A 16,438-nucleotide genomic window follows, 5' to 3' on the forward strand; every position below is an offset into this window, starting at 1 on the left:
ACGACTACCTAGGCTAACTGGCCAGGTTTTAATACTTTCTTTCATCTATTACCAGCATCTAGAAATATTTACTGTGACGTATCACTTGCTTACCAAGAGTACAGGCACATGCTTCAGCCGTGGGGAAAAGACAATTCAAAGCATTTTGCAAGCGTACTCAGGGGCGTACTATTCTCAGATAAAAAGTCAGAAGTTTGATGGACAGAATTCTAACAGCACGTCAGGCTATGAACAAATAACGATTGCAAGTAATAGCTGCAGGAGACTAAGCCCTACACACAATTTGTGCAACTATTTGCTTTCTTCCTGCGCCGTTTCTGTGGAATTTAGTTTTACTTTTAAATAATTAAAAAGTTTCATTTTAGAACACTGCAAGTGAGCTTTCTGAAAGGCTGGCTAGGACCCGCACAGTGTTTCTTGACCTGTTCAAGCGTGCGACTCCTGAGACACGGCGATGGGCTGCACTGCTCCTGCAGACCCACCTGGGGCACCATGGCCACCCACCAACGCTCCTCCAGGAGCGGCTCCAGTCCCCTTCCCAACCATTTACCTCTAACGCCTGCAAGTCTCCTCAATGCCACAGGTTTTTTGGTCCAAGTGTTGTTTATATTTCATGAAATAATTAAAAAAAGTAGAACCCCCACCCCCGGTCCCGTTTCAGTGAGTTCCTAATAACTCGTCCAAATCGTTCATCCACTCCTCCGAAGTCCTGTTTTTCAGCAAAGAGTCTATCAGATCTGTGTCACCAGTTAGGTTCTGAAGTCCGTTATTGCCCGACTGGCCGCTGTAGGCAAAAGGCAGCTCTTGGCTGGTTGTCCTCACAGGGTACCCCTGACTACAGTGCAGATTGCCCCTGTTGGGCATTTGCTGATTTGGATTCTGGTTGAAAGCGTTCAGATCTGGGACAGTCTGGCTCATGCCAGGCAAGACCTGCTGTGAGGGTACCTGCTGCTGCGCGGGTGGGTTTGTCCTCTGCTGCGCGCCCAGCGCCGGTGTCAGCATCTGCCCGGAGACGGCGGCGTTCAGAGAGGTCATCGGCCGGCTGCTGCTTAGGCTTACCTGAGGCATTCCTTGGGCAAACTGCTGGTTGGCCATCTTTAGATGAGTTTGCTGCATGTGGAAAGAGGAGCTGGCAGTAAATGGTCCTAAGCCACTGTTTGCTTGCGTCTGGTTGTTAATATTAGGGATACCTTGGTGTTGCCAAGAGGGGTTCTGAGCGCCCAGAGCAGCTGGCACTCTTGCCATCTGCGGCTTAGATAAGGTTGGATTCAGTGCACCTTTACTGTGCTGCTGAGGAAGAGCTGAGTTTGCTAAGGTGTTCTGCCCATACCCAGCGGGAACGGCAGCAGCCTGGCCCAGGCTGCCCTGTCTCTGCATCGCTGGCTGCCCGTTGGCACTGGGAGCCGCGTGCTGGGGAACCATCTGCGTCATGCCCGACGGCAAGTTGTACAACCCCCCGCGCTGGATGTTCTGCATGTTGGGATACTGAGTCACCCCCCGGTCCTGCTGACTGGAGCCAGACTGGAGTGGAGGAACAGAACTGTGTCCGGGTCCCATCTGAATCATGTTCTGGGTCTGAGGAAACATCCGTGGACTACTGGAGCTGGACTGTCCTAAATTACTGACCCCAGGCATGGCTGACGATGATCCTGAAATACAAAGAAATATTTTCTACATTAAATACTTTGGTTCAACCAGAGCCAAGCTAAGCTCATAGACACTACAGAACAGAGGTGCAGCTGCATTTCTATAAACCAACCTATGCAGCTAACACAGGCAGCACTACTTTAATTAAAGAGTGGCAATTGTTGCTCCACTTAGCACCTCCACCTTGATCTCAAACACAGATATGCCAATGTCCGAAAAAACCTGAATACCACTTCTAAGAGTTCAGCATCATCAATTTAAAAAAAAATTAAGACTTTAAAGGCAGGACTCTGTACCTTTTGTTCACAAAGAAATAGCTCACACATACTTTGAAGTGCACACACAATTTGCTAGGCTGTTAAATACCACTTACTGCACACACACATTGTCAGTTACTCTGTGCATGCACTGTATTGGACAACTGTAGGGTTTCCAGTCCTGTGTGCTCCCAGTCCCAGAAATTTCTTCTATTTTATGTAACTTTTTGTCAAGCATCTCCTGGATTTCTACAAAGAAACTTTTGCTATGTTAACATGCATTGCTGATAATCAAGCAAGATGATTTGCAAAAGTCTACCCAGTAAACCAAAGAATCCTTTGTTCTTGTAAATTCTGAGTTAAAAAGTTTCTTCCAGAAACAGCCCCTGATTAAAGCAAACCAAACCAAACAACCACCATGAAGTATCATGTATATAATCCCTTGCTCACTTCTAACCATCGATCAAGGGAAAACTAACTACACTAGCATGTTCTCTACTTTCAAAACAAAAAGTAAGCTGCAGAATTTTTTAGTAATTTAAGATACCCAAGAAATATTAGCTCTCCATTACTATTAATTAAATTTTAATTAAACAATTTTATTAAAATATATTAAGATATAACTCAATTAATTATCAAAAAACCACACCATACAAACACCAGTGTTATGAGGAGGGGTGGTGGATGGGTGAGGAAGAGTCTTACTGGAACACTACAATAAAGATGTAGTACACATCCCGGGATTTAAGATGCAAAAAATAGTTACAATCATCATAACAAGTAAAAAATATTTCTAACAATACTGATGTTCATTACAGCAAAGCATATTCTATTTCTAATAGGTGTACTGATGTGTTTCTGTAGCAGGAGAAAAAAAAATGTTTCAGTGCAGTCTTTGAAGGATGCTACTGATCACTGTGTTGACACATAACTCTTTTGTATGGGTATCAAGTATTTTCAGATAAGTAACAAAACCCTGTGGTAGCTCTATGAGACGCCACATCCTCACACACACTGTCAGAGTGAGGCTATCACATTCCCATTTGCATCTTTTCCCTTCAGTATTTACTTCTGGGGTAACAGAGAGTAAGGAAATAAAATTAAGGGAATAAGCACTTTTCTGTACTCTAGCTTTATAACAAAAGACAAGTTGCTTCTTCATGCCCTGTTAAGTAAGGATTTTTCAGGTAAGGAAATGAGTTTTTGTGTCCTCTCATTCTTCCACATTCACATAGCTATTCCAGCTTTACACTAACAACATCTTTTATTTACCAGTTAATACACTGGAGACATACCAAGCTGCTTCTCCTACAATAAACCCCATATAGGACACTAAAATGTAATGAAGAGAATTCAGATTGCATTCCTTTCTAAGGGTAGGAGGGATAAGAATATTAGGGAATTATAAACTCATCCTAGTAGATGAGAAAAATGACACATCACTTATTTTAGTTTAATGAGGGTCTCTGACAGAGACAAGCACTAGTGATGCTAGGCTTCAGAAGAAAACCAAACCAAACCTGAATCCTAATATATGAGAGTTAAGGAGAATCTACAGCCTGCAAAGGGAAATGGTAGTAGAAAAAGGCCTTTCAAACAATGAAAGTATTAAGAATTTTACCCATTTCTAAAGCTGTATTAATAATCAGAAATTCAAGCTGTCCCAGATACCTGGGACAGGGGAAGTTGTTAATTTGTAACTGAGTCAGACTATAGGTCTAAATGTTTTAAGTCACAGTGACGCAGGAATGTATTCTAATGAATTAATAAAAATCTAACCAACCCAGGAAATTTGAGGACACCTTGTTTTTTTACCCCTGCTGTTCTTCTACCGTTGTTCCACACTCACTCACCCGTGAACTGCCCGACCTGTGGCTGGTACGGGTTCTGGGGCTGATCCTGGTACTGGGGAGGTGGCCGGGTCAGATGCCGCTGCAGCTGCTGCTCTTGCTGCTGCCGCTGCTTCTCCTAGGAAAGGTCCAACGCCAGGCAGTTAGAAAACATTGGATAAAACCAAGTTATCTGCGTACTTTCATGCAAAGCTGGTAATTCAAGGGGCTTCTGCAGCCTTAAAGTCACCTCAGACCTTTGTTTTCAAGGTTCAGAGAATTTAACCTGATGAGTGACAGGGCCCGGAACTCCGGAGACGACAGGAAGCACTACAGAACTGCTGCAGTGCACGTCTGCAGCCCCTAACACCCCGAATATCTGACATGTCAGTCTTTTAATCACTGACAGGATCAGCAGGCATTTTTAGCAATACTCTTAGAGACACCAACAGGTACAAAAAGAGCAAAAGCAAGTGTGCATAAAAAAAATTATGCATACTTTTTTGCTCTCTAATCCCAGACCAATCTATTTTAGATGTCTCTTTAGAAATTAAAGTATAAGTCATAAACACCCACAAAATTACACAGAAAAGTAAAAACCAGCCATGTAAATATTTTATAGCCCTTGGTTTCAAGCATGAAAAAAAATATACACAAACCCAAATTTTTATATACCACAGTTTTTTGTAGACGATTATGGAAAACTGCAGAGCTAAGTTTATAACAGAAACTATACAAGTTTTGTAAATCATTGGTACATTAAGAAAATGGTTTTGAACAATCGATTGAAACAAATTCTACTAATGACTCAGAATAACCTTGCCTCTCTAAAAGCATATTCAACCCATACCTACTTTATGATCCAACCATTGGAGAAATAAAACAAGCAAATTTTCTATTAGGAAACTTTTGAGGCAAGTGAAGTTTAAAGCCTTGAGGGGAATGTTGAGAGTATATGCACATGCATTAACAGTACACTCGGAGACCTTGGCAGCATGAAGAGCCAACAGGCTGCATTTACAATATGGAACCTATCAGACACAGCACTTCTGCTTCTTCTTCCACAGAAATCTTCAACCAGGCTGAAGTTCTGACGTACCTAAGTAGTGATGCAATGCACAACTACCTGCTTATCTGAAAAGTTACACAAAGCACAGAAGGGGACAAATTCCCTTCCAAGATTACTGAGGTGAAGACACAAAGAAATAAAGAACAGAGGAGTGCAGTGTAACAAAGAGGCAGATACACTCACTACCACCCTTTCGAAATGTCTACAGCCAAGAAGCTGTTGAGACATGCAGAGGAATGAGGAGGGCAGGCTGCCTGACAGAAAGGACCTGCTGCTTGCAGGACCAGTCAAACCTGAAAGAGGCTGACCACAGAAGCCAAGAAGAGATGCCATAGTTCTGAGAGAAACCTAGAGCTGCAGAACCTGGTTTAGAATAAAAAAAAAAAAAAAAGAAAAAGGATGCAGACCAAACACAACTTTAGAATGGCAGGCAATGGCACTGAAGTTACCTGAAACTATATTTCACCTGCAAAGTAGATATCAACTCATTCAGAACTCTTTGTAAAAACACTTCCAGTATCATGTGCATCCAAATAATTAAATACGAAATTGGAGTAAGATCTAACAAGATCTAGCTTGACTGAGCAGCACAAGGCCAGGAAGAATGGCAAATGCTGTATTGAAGCCTGTTCAGCTCCAAATCAAAGCTGCTTCAACCCCACAACACTGAGATCTGCTACCTATGATCACCATCTTCACAGACGGCCTCACTGTTCAGAGGTCCATGACTTGGCTTAGGAACCCTGCCAGAAGAGCTCTAGTAGCTCCAATAACCAATGCCCTCCAGGGGTGTACAAGTAGGAAGTCAACACCCTGTATTTCCTCTCCCCACCTTCTTTCAAAGAGTACCTGTTTGGTAACATTCGGGGAGAGCAATGTTTAGTAATTTTTGACATTTGGTATTAACATACAAGTCATAAAAACCTAACTAATTTACTAAAAGTATTATATTTCTTTATATACATTTATAGATTACAGAACTCATACAGAAAGTATGATTTTATTGATGATTCGGGCATTCTGTGTCCTTCAGTCCTTGACAGTACATTTCCATCATAATATTCCCTTAGCCCAGACTGTTTTTACCCAAATATTAGAAATTAATCTTTACCAACACTCATACAATTTCCTTTAAAACGCTGCCAACTGCACTATGTGTTACCTACACTGGGTCAAGAACTGAAGGGGCTTTTCTATCACCTCAGTCTAGTCCTCAATTTTAACAGAAATCTCTAGGTGATCAAAAAAGCCATTCTCCAGGACTTGGTGCAGCCACAGCTCCACAGTACTGCAGACGCTACTGCATCCTTCCCCTCAGAATGGGCTTCCCTGTATTTTCAGTTCCAAGGAGATGGTATAATTTCCTTCCTTCTTAAATAAAGCTTCTGATGGCCTGTTGCTGCAATAAAAGTTAAGGTGTGTGTCATCATCCCCCAACCATTACCTGACCTTCTCTCAGCACCTCTCTTTTCCAGCTGTTATTCCAGAGAAAATTCTATCTACCGAGTTAACAACTCCGAACTTTAAAGTTGAAACCATTGAGATTGATCAGCTTCTAACAGTGCTGAAAATTAAGGTAATTACACATTCCCAACTGTTATTAGTTGAAGGACTCCAGAACATTTAAATTTTTTTTTTTTTTAATCCTCAGGCATAGATGCAGTTTGGTTTTTTTCCTCCACTATACCACTGTCTCACTCTTCCCCATTATCCCCAAAGACAACAGTTTCTGTGGCTCTTCCCTCACACCATTTTCTTCAAAGACAAACGTTTCAGCAGTACATATCATTCAATTTCTTCTAAAAGATCTGAATATGGCTCTCCCTGGGGCTCAAACCCTCTTTGAGAATTCATCTTTGCCTTCCTGCATACCAGATATTGACAATTCCCCTGCACGCCCAGCGCCAGTGCCTGGAACACGCCTGCATGGCCTTCCAAAAACGCCGAGAAGTGCTGACGATGGGAGTAAGTCCCCCTGGGCTGAGTCCCAGCTGCAAGACTTGCAAAAGGGTTAAAGCTTAAAAAGGTTCACACAAGGAGCCCATTCCCTGAGAGAGGCTAAAGCAGCCTTCTGTAGTCTGATGGACAGCAGCCTTAAGTTCTTTTGGCAAGACAAGATGCAAGTTGCATGCAGATGTCCAATTATTTTTCCTAAATAAACAAGTGAAATGTCTTAACATCTGAAACATCAACTGCTGTGAATCTCACAGGGAAGAAAGGCAGAAGGCACAATGAGCCTACAGAGTCCCTTTTACTTCTAAAGCTCTACAGAACACATCATCGCTATCCCAACTGTATCTTTTGGTTTTGTTCTGATTCCATTTTCTTTTCTTCTCTCACAAAGAATTACACCATCACTAACATGACCCATTCTCTCCATGTAGGTACTGTTTTGTATTTCCACACTACCCAGTTCTACCTATTTTATTTCTTTGATTCACCACAGTGCCTTGGAACAACAGAAAAAAAAACCCACAACTCAGCAACCAAGTGCTACTTGTCTGGGTTACTTTTACAGAAATAAACCAGCAGTTATCATAGCCAAGTGTCTTCTAGCTTACATCCTCTATTTTGTTATGTGATAACTGTTCAACAAAATCTCAAATGTTGTTCAATTCACCGAAGCAAATCACTGCAAAGAAAACAAGACTGCTGGCCCCTCTCACCTGCTCAGCCAGAAGGTGTTGCTGTCTCTGCTCCATAAGGAATTGCTGCTTCTGTTGCTCCATGAGCAAGTGCTTTTGTTGCTGCTCCCTCTGCTTCTGCTGGTCCATCAGCATTTGGTGTTGCTTCATCACTGCTGCCTGCTGCTGATTGCTGAGATAGGATGGGTTGCTGTGGTTACCTGCCATGGAGACGTTGGGTGCCTGGGCACCCACGCCAGGGCCCGGGACAGAAACAGGAACACGAGGGACACTGGGAGAAGGGCTTTGATCCTGCAGAACACAGAAAAAGGGACATGAGTTACTGGTAGGGGTTAGCCCTCCAGAATTTAGAAACTCTGTGGAGTTACACAGATGAGGAGAGGCACTTTTCAGGGCGATGAGCATGACTTGTGTTATTTTTATCACTTTACAAGACAGGGAATAGACTTCACAAAGAAAGTCTTCACAGGGAGGGGAATCACAGCACATCTCAGAAAAATGGAAATCATCCATTATTGCTTATTTGTACTTTTACACTATTTAAGAAAAACTAGATCAGTTCCTTACATTTTGCCAACCTTATGCAATAGCTTCTTCACTCGTGAAGCTTATAAAGACAAAGTGTGACAGTTTCCAGTTCAGCTACAAACAGCCAAAAACCCCTTTCTAAAGTGCCAGATGCAGAAATGACAGTTCAAGAGAGAAGGTCAGAAGCTCCACAACAGGTAAGAAGAGAGGCTTTAACTTCAGTCTCCAAGTACTTCTTGAAGTCCAGCTCAAACAGGCAAGTGTAGCTCCATAGGCTGCTGCTCAGCCAGAGGAACAGTGCCAGTTACAAACAGCCCTTCAAACACACCAGCTTCAGTTTACTTTGGAAGCAGCTTTTCAAACATTACATTTGAAATTTGCATCATACAAAACAGTTATTTAAATTCTGCCTCTGCTGTCAATATTTAATTCAGCACATTGCCTCTCCTCCTAAGGTTGCTTTGTTTAGTATCAGAGTATTTACTGTTTGCAGGGGAAGGGGAAGAAGGCTATCACTGATCAAAATGAGTCAATGTATTTTTCCAGCAATCCAACCACCACCATATTCCCCAGATAAAAATACTACTCCAGATAAGCCTGATAAATGATTATCACCCAAGATCTGTCCTCTGTACCAATTTGACTTTGAACCAGCTTTTAAATTTGACAGTTTTTATCATTTTTAAGCACAGTTCAGCCTCATCTCTAATTACGCAAGCACTACTTTCAAGTTTAGAATTCAGCTAATGGGTTCAGCTGCTGGTTCTCACTCTGCAGGTTAAGAAATCGTGAGCCCAGTCTAGGTAACGCTGTGCTAAGTTGTTCCACATCCCTGCTATTGGGAAACCCTCCGGAAGCATCCCGGGCACTTCTGCCAACCCAGCGCACGCAATGCAGCGTGGGCACAAGGCCACTCTCGTTTTCAGTGAGGGGGAGAGGTGACAAACAGTCATTTCTGCCCTTCCCCTCCTCCTCCCATCAAAACGTTGTTTGGTTTTTACTGCTGCTAGACTTTAAAGAGATTGATTTTTTTGTGCCTTATGAAGCACACATTCGGCTCAGGTTTTTATCTGTGTATCGGCGTGGTCTGCATCACGCACTAGTCAGGTCTTTTTCATGGGTTTTTTTGTTTTGTCGATGGAACATTATTACTAGAGTTGGATCTCCAGCAGCTTTTGCTAGAGGAGCTTTAATCCTTATAGCAAAGACCTTTTTGAATCTGTACCTCCAACCACTACATAAATTTCCACCTGCAGCATACCTGTAGTATCAGTTATATATAAGGCAAAGAAGCACTGTCTGGAATTTTCCTTTACAGGAAAACCTGAAGCATATCACTTCAATCAGACAAATACTACTATTACTCATTCTTAAAGATATATTTGTCTCCCATCCCATGCTTCTCCAGTCCCCTGAGACATAACTAATAATGAATTCTTAGATTGAAAAGCCCCAAGAAACTCCTAAGAAATCAAGGAATGCAGTCCCCTTTTCCATCTCTCTTCAAAAAGAAGCAACCAAAGGCATCTCTTTTTATAGCGAGCCAACTCACACAAGTAGGGACCAAAGAGAAGGTAAAGAAATCAAAGCTTCTTTGAGAACACTGTTTAACACTACAGTTTTACATGAGTTATTTTAAGAAAAAGTTTACAAAGCATCTATTTATCTTTGCAAGCAGAAGCTTCTATGAAGCATGACATGACGTTAAGCTGGAAATGACACATTACCACATGACCTAGAACCAAGTATTAAAAACAGTCCCCAGTGGAGAACAGAGTTCTTGATTCTTGCCTTAGCTTACTGCAAACTAACATTTTCTTTTTCAACTGTTTTGAAACAATACCAAGTAATCTGTACTTGCAAATCCGCTACTAAACAAAGGTAACAAAGCCCAGAACATTCACCTGACTGTGTGGTAGTCGGTAGGCAATGTTTCCAGACTTGGGTTTCAACAGGATCATCCCATTTTGGTCATCGCTCACGTGAGACAGTGCTGGCTGCTGGCGCTGCTGAATGTATGCTAACATGGGAGTCTTGTTCTGACCAGGTACTGCAACCCCCTGCTCACATTCTGCTTTGTAATGGGAAAGAGGTTTGGTGTTTCCATAGTCCAGCATAGAGCCTTGACTATTCACAGGGTTCTGGTTCAAGCTGTTTTGCTGATGACCCAAAATGTTCACATGATAACTCCCTCCAGCTCTCGGTGAGCTTTTATTTCCCATATTAGGCATCATGAGTTTCTGATTGTTGAAGTCTGGCTGGTAAACTGATGGGCTGGTGGGATTTTCCATGTTATATGGGACAGCCAGAGGACTATGAGAAGGCCCAGACTGTTGCCACGTAGACATCTGATTTGTTTGGTGGACTTGTGAAGCTTGCTGCTGGTTCTGCAACATCTGGTCTCTCTTCTGCTTGGCAGCAATCTGCTGAAGTTGGTGAGCAGAAGACATTTCTTTGGCACTTCCCGCGCCCTTCCCAGGTAACAACACATTGGGGAGTGGCCTCTGGACGTTCTGAGAGTGGTTTGATGTTTGCAGCATGGGCTGATTGGGATTTTCAGTCATGGACTGGCTGGAAGGCTGAAACATGGCCTGAGAACTACCAACCGCTGGGGAAGCGGCACTTACAGGTGCAGAAGCAGCACCAAGAAACGCTGAACCTGATGAAGTGGATCTCACCTGGGGAGATCCCATCTGCTCCTGTTCAAAGGGGGCTGGGGAAAATTCAGTCTTTATGTTAATATCTTGTGGCAATGGAGTCTGTGCAGCTGAATTTGAAGAATCTGCATCTTTTTTCTCTTCGAAGTCTTCATTAAAGAGATCCTTCATGTCTTCATCAGGTACTGATCTATTAAGCTCCTCAATAAGCTCCTTCCATTCTTGCTCGTTAAGATTAAGATCAGGCATCAAGTTATTCTGAGATATAGAACCCCCTGCTCCAGCAATAATACATGGAAGATCATCCACGGGCTCCTGCTTCAGCTCCTTGTTCAAGCTCAGAGGAAACGAGTCATCAGCATCACCACCTCCATTCATTTGCAGGCTAGAATCTGGAAGACATTTCTTGCTGATGCCATCCAGCCCCATGGGATGTTTTCCATTAAGCTGTAAGGTATCTTCACTGCCAGACTTCTTGTCAAGATGATGGAGCGGAGACACAGGGGGCATTCCATTGGAAGAGCCACTCACTCCCAGCCCATCACCACGGCGCAGCTTCTTGGGCACAGAAAACACGTCACCATAGCCGTTCTGCTGGTCTCCATTCTGAGGGGAAGCAGCACTATCAAGCTTTCTTTTCACAGTCTCATGGAGCTGCTGAAAAAAAGGAAGGTTTAGTTAGTTTTGTGTTTCATAGATTAGGATTTTTAATTCTTCTGATCAGAACATTGTCTATCTCTGAGTAAAACATTTTAGGGACGAAAAACAACATAAATGGTTAAAAAAAGGTTAGGATTTGTCTTACAAGTCACCACACGATATGACTTCCTTACCATAACCTCTTGGGGTAAAATTTTAAAAATATGGACTGTAACAGAGCCCCCTCCTTCAAACAAAACCAAAGGCTGCCATATACTTTGTCAACAACAAAAAGTTGAGAAAAGGCTATGACCTGGAACAAATGACGATTTTGCCTATTCAAAATGAAAAAATATTGAAGATTCAAGTTTTAGCTGAGAATAAAACCCCTGTATTTTATTTGGCCCATGTACACACAGTATAATTGTTCTGCAAGATTGCTTTATAAAGCAGTCTCACGTTTAAATATTGTGAGAAAAAGAGAACTGCTTCCCTTGTGATTATAATTTTTGGAGAAGAACTAGATACATACATGTTGTACACAATCACACTTGTGGCACTAAAGCAAAACCAGTTTGCCACTAAGCAGCCACTTCAGGGTTCAGTCAATTCTATCCCAGCAAATCGAGTTTGTTTCTTCCCTTCTCCCCCTGCTCCTCTCTGCACTATGACCACCAGAGCCCCAACCAGCTCAGCAGTTGGCTTCTCCCAGCTAGCAAATGCACATATTCTTTTTCTTGTAGTGCCACCTAGAAGTAACCAGAGGGTACAGCAACGGCTTTGCAACCAGGGTTTGAGAGCCTTTGTTCAACTACTTTCCTGGCAGCGTTCTTTCAAAAATAAAGTTCTTTTCATTGACCTCAAAACCATATATAAACAGAATTCATGCACACCTCACAGATGACTATGAACTTTTCCTTCCCTCAGGTGCACTCTGGATGAGAAGCTGTGCTTTGCTTGTGCTGGAACACTATAACACAGACAAACTTGTAGGGCAGAGACTGCCCAAACTGAGCAGTGAGCTTAAAGAGTGAAAGGTCCCATCAGCTCTCCTGACCTCTGCGAGATGCCTTCGCCCATCTCATCAGGACACATGAGGCAAATCTCGACAAAGCCACCCACCTGAAGAGTGGTTCATTGAACAGCAGTTCTCTCAGATGGCAGGAAAGCAGCTCACAAAACAAATCAAGATAAGTATGCTTATTTCTATATTACTTGCAGCCTCCACAATGCAGTCCACTCAGCCTTGGGGGAAACGGTCTCATCTAAGAACAAACAGTGGAAACCTCAAGATCTCAGTGCTCAAGCAAGAGGTTATATGTAGTGCCAGCATAAATGATCAGAAGAATTTTACAGCACTTGTCTGGGCAACAGCATTCTTTGATTTAAGGACAGCAGGACTGGTTCACAGTTAATTGTTCTAATTTCTTTCAGTCTACAGTTAGCTGATCTCTGGAAAAAACACTCTTTGCTTAATGCTTGCATAGGTAGCAGCAAAATCTTATTTTTATTTGAGGGACAGACTGCAGCTTCCCAGGAGACTATGTTCTAGATGGTTCATGGAAATAGCAGCAGAGTAGCGAGATCAGCAGAAGACAGAGCAGGGCAAGGTGAGGTGTACATTGGAGAGGAGACTGGACCTCGAATTTTCTTAATTTGAACATCAGGTCTACAGCTTGGAGTAGCAGCTCTGAAGTGAGTTTTTCAAATATTGGCTCAGTATTTTGTAAAAAGGCAAAACCAGAGAAAGCAAGGAAGCCTTGATTCAATTTGTAACACTTGGCTTTCAGCAAGTTTCCCATTATTTACTTAATACTCTAACTAGGAAAACTGAAGCTCAAGGTGGATGAGTAACTTGCCCAAGGTCATATGATGGGTCAATCAACTCAAAGGTTGGGAACAGATCCTCCTCAATTCTAAATCATTAGGGAAAGTACACTCCCTGAAAACTGACATACAAGTTATAACTTAGTTTTGTACACTGAACATGTTCCCATAGTTGAAGCAAATTTCTATGCTAAAACAGAATATATATCCACTGGGGTCACTGCTGTAATTATAATTCATATAGACAACTCAAGGCAACCAGAACTTTGGTGGCATTACAGCTGTAATTGCACACAGCTCTTCACAGGCTGCAAAACCCACCTGGGTTGCTGGACAAATATTCCAGAAGTTCATCTGTGCTAAGGTCTTTGCTACTGTACTACACCACTTGCAATAAATGCAGCTACTAGTCTAAGATTAAAACACCCACACTTATAAACTACGCTTACTGTAGTCTAGAAAAAGATACAGATCCCCAGTATCCATCACAGGTTCTTTCCATCAATAAAAACACAGTTTTCACATCTGTGTGTTTTAAAACACTCAGACATTTGACTCTTGCTGACATCTTGATTTTAGTTGCTCTAACAAAGCCCTCGTTTCAGCTAAAGCTATAGTTGTTTGTTAAAAAGAAAAAAATTAAAGAAAAACCCACTTCTAATTCATTAATGAAGTAAAATCTGGGGAACACTGTTTCCAGCCTTGCTTCACCTCAGCTAAATCCAAGATTATTTGAAAGATAGCCTACCTGTACATGACAGCCAATAGACACAGAGGAAAGCAGAAAATCTGCTTATCTTTTATCTGTATCAGAAAAGATTGAGCCCAGTTCATAACCAGGACACTAACTCCAGAGTTTTAGAAGCTATTCACCAACTGCACTTGCATCCTAGCTCATTTTTCATATGAAGAGTCAAAAGTGCACTTGGATATTGTGGCAGTTAAGTCTATGCTGAGATTTATGCCACTGTAGTCAGCTGTCAAATACAGCCAGCTAACCAGCTTAAAACTGACCCAGTAACACCATTCCACTTTCTGCCTCCCTTCCTCTCTTATGCAAAGACAGTCCTATAAAAATTTGTGAGAGCCAAAAGCTACAGGTTCCTTCTCTTCTGCCATGAGAAATATATCCTGATGTTCTATTTACTCATGTTTAATTTTGAGTAAACAGAACCTGAAATTCTCACACCAAACGCAATCATCTAATTACTCTGCAAATAACACAGCCTTCTCTTGTTAAATTCCTGCCTTACATGCATTTCTTACATACTATCTCAGCTCTTGATTACCTAGCAGAAAAAGAAATACTAAACTCAGTTCTTCCCAAATTCATTTGTGTCTACCCAAATAATCTGGTTTTGGTGGAAAAAAGCAACAGGTAGCCTGTGAGATCCAAGTCAGACTGCAAGCTATCTACATACCAAGCTGCTCCAGCAGAGTTCTCAAGGCAAGAAAAACCTGTTCTCTTCTGCCAAAACTAAAAAAAAAAAAAAAAAACCAAAAAAAAACACCAGAGGAAAAATTGTACTAGGGGACGATTGCTGCTCACTATGAAAATCCCTTTAGCTTTAATTTTATTGCCCACTATCATTCTGTAAGGCAGTGGCCCACGGGTATGCTGTCCATGGTTTCCTTAGCAGAATTAATCTGTCTGATTTATAACACCAGCCAATCCTTTCTGCTGTTGCCATATCAAATACAGACATGTATTCTTATTTTCTCAGCCTACTCAACTTCTCAACAAGAGGTCTGTGCTATTTAACTTTGTCTGAAAGCATTACCCCACATGCATTGATCCAAAGTGTTTAAAACCATGCAGGCACAGAGCAAAGGCAGGGATCTAAGCAGGGCTGGCTATATTCAATCCCTGTCTTAAACCCACCAGTTCTACCACAGCAATGCTCAGCCATATTGTGGTCTTACTGCAGGAGCAAGCTGGCAGACTGCATAAAAGCTGTCCATGAACAACCATGGAAGGCCAAAAAGAAGAAAAGGAAAAAGCTGTAAAACTTCACCTACAGCTTTTCTGTCAGCACTGCCAGAGTTCAAAACTCCAGTGCCCATGCAGTGCTCTCCTACTGCCTCGGTGGGAAAGGGGCATAAACCACTGACAGAAACAGTGGCACAAAGTTGCTGTGGATTTTGTTTTTACAAAGAGAAAAAGATTATTCCAGGAATCAAAAAAAAAAAATCAGCATGAAACATCAATACCTGAAACTAGTTTTAGATACTAATATGAGCTCAATGACGTTTCGATGTGTTAGTGCTTAACAAGTATGAAAGTTTAGTTCACAGTTTGCCTGAAAGCAAGAAATGCTTCACAAAGCAGAATTTTTGAATGGAGGACAGTCAACTAAATTACTTTTGTAAAACTCCAATAATTTGTTATAACTTGAGTCTTGAGGGCAGTAAGTATATATATGAAAAAAACTGTATGCAAATTTCATTTTTTTTCCTCAAAAAATACCTAGTGAACATGGTGAAAGCAAAACTTTAAAAATCTGGTTCTTATACCATGTTTCTAGGCTTGAGTTAATATTCTTGTTTAGTTTTTTAAAGCATCTGTTACAGAGATTAAAATACTCCTACAGGATTCAATAGAGCTTTAATTTTTTGTGGTTTATTTGGAATAAAATTTAGCATTTCAGACTCAGAATTAAGTTATGTCTACAAGGATTTGTTATGAAATACCAGCAAGAGAAATATAACCCTGGTCATTTTCAAAGAAAAAATGCTACATTGCTCTAGAAACATAATAAAAATCTAGTTCCAACATGCCTCCTAGCGAGGTACCAGCATTCTCAACTACAAGGGCAATCCAAAACAGAATATATCTGTTCTTCTGCCATGGAAGTGGTAGCACTGCAGCACAGAGAAGCTCCTGTGAAACAGAGCTTACATTAGGTCCTCTATAGACACAGATTGTCCCCTCCTGCCTGGCCAAGGGCAGAAGCAAAGATTACAACCTATTAAGCTGGAACAATAATGCAAATATCAAAAATTGTAGTGTATGAATTTTTGCTGGAAAACATAACATTTTGACTACGTGACATGCTAAGAACCTCACATTTACTGTGCATCTCCCCACAGCTTCCAAAGTTGTGCTCCTCCTGCAAGGAAAGCATTTCACTACCCAGCGTGTTCCTGCATTCCACTGTGTTGTCAGAACCAAACTGCTGGACTAATTTTAATTTTGACTTTTACTTTAATTCCAAAAGACTTTTGTATTTGGGTGACTGCCTGCTGGAGTGAAGAAGGGCTGTGGATATGCATGTCTATAAATATCCCAAGCCCGCATTAGTCACAAGGGGCAGCTTCTGCTACAGGAATTGTTCTGCTG

General features: G+C 41.7%; 1 protein-coding gene across 1 annotated transcript in view; it reads right to left on the reverse strand.

Annotated features, from left to right (window-relative positions):
* Positions 1 to 657: 657 nt before the first annotated feature.
* Positions 658 to 16,438, reverse strand: part of MAML1 (mastermind-like 1 (Drosophila)) — a 19,640-nt gene continuing 3,859 nt past the window's right edge. The window contains exons 2-5 of the mRNA XM_008937615.1: positions 9,880 to 11,289; positions 7,469 to 7,738; positions 3,758 to 3,872; positions 658 to 1,649 (exon numbers count right to left, since the gene is read on the reverse strand). Coding sequence (XP_008935863.1) covers positions 658 to 1,649; positions 3,758 to 3,872; positions 7,469 to 7,738; positions 9,880 to 11,289 — 2,787 coding nt within the window. The remainder of the gene's footprint in view (positions 1,650 to 3,757; positions 3,873 to 7,468; positions 7,739 to 9,879; positions 11,290 to 16,438) is intronic.

Source organism: Merops nubicus, unplaced genomic scaffold (assembly GCF_000691845.1).
Source record: "Merops nubicus isolate BGI_N331 unplaced genomic scaffold, ASM69184v1 scaffold31443, whole genome shotgun sequence".
Lineage (NCBI taxonomy): Eukaryota > Metazoa > Chordata > Aves > Coraciiformes > Meropidae > Merops > Merops nubicus.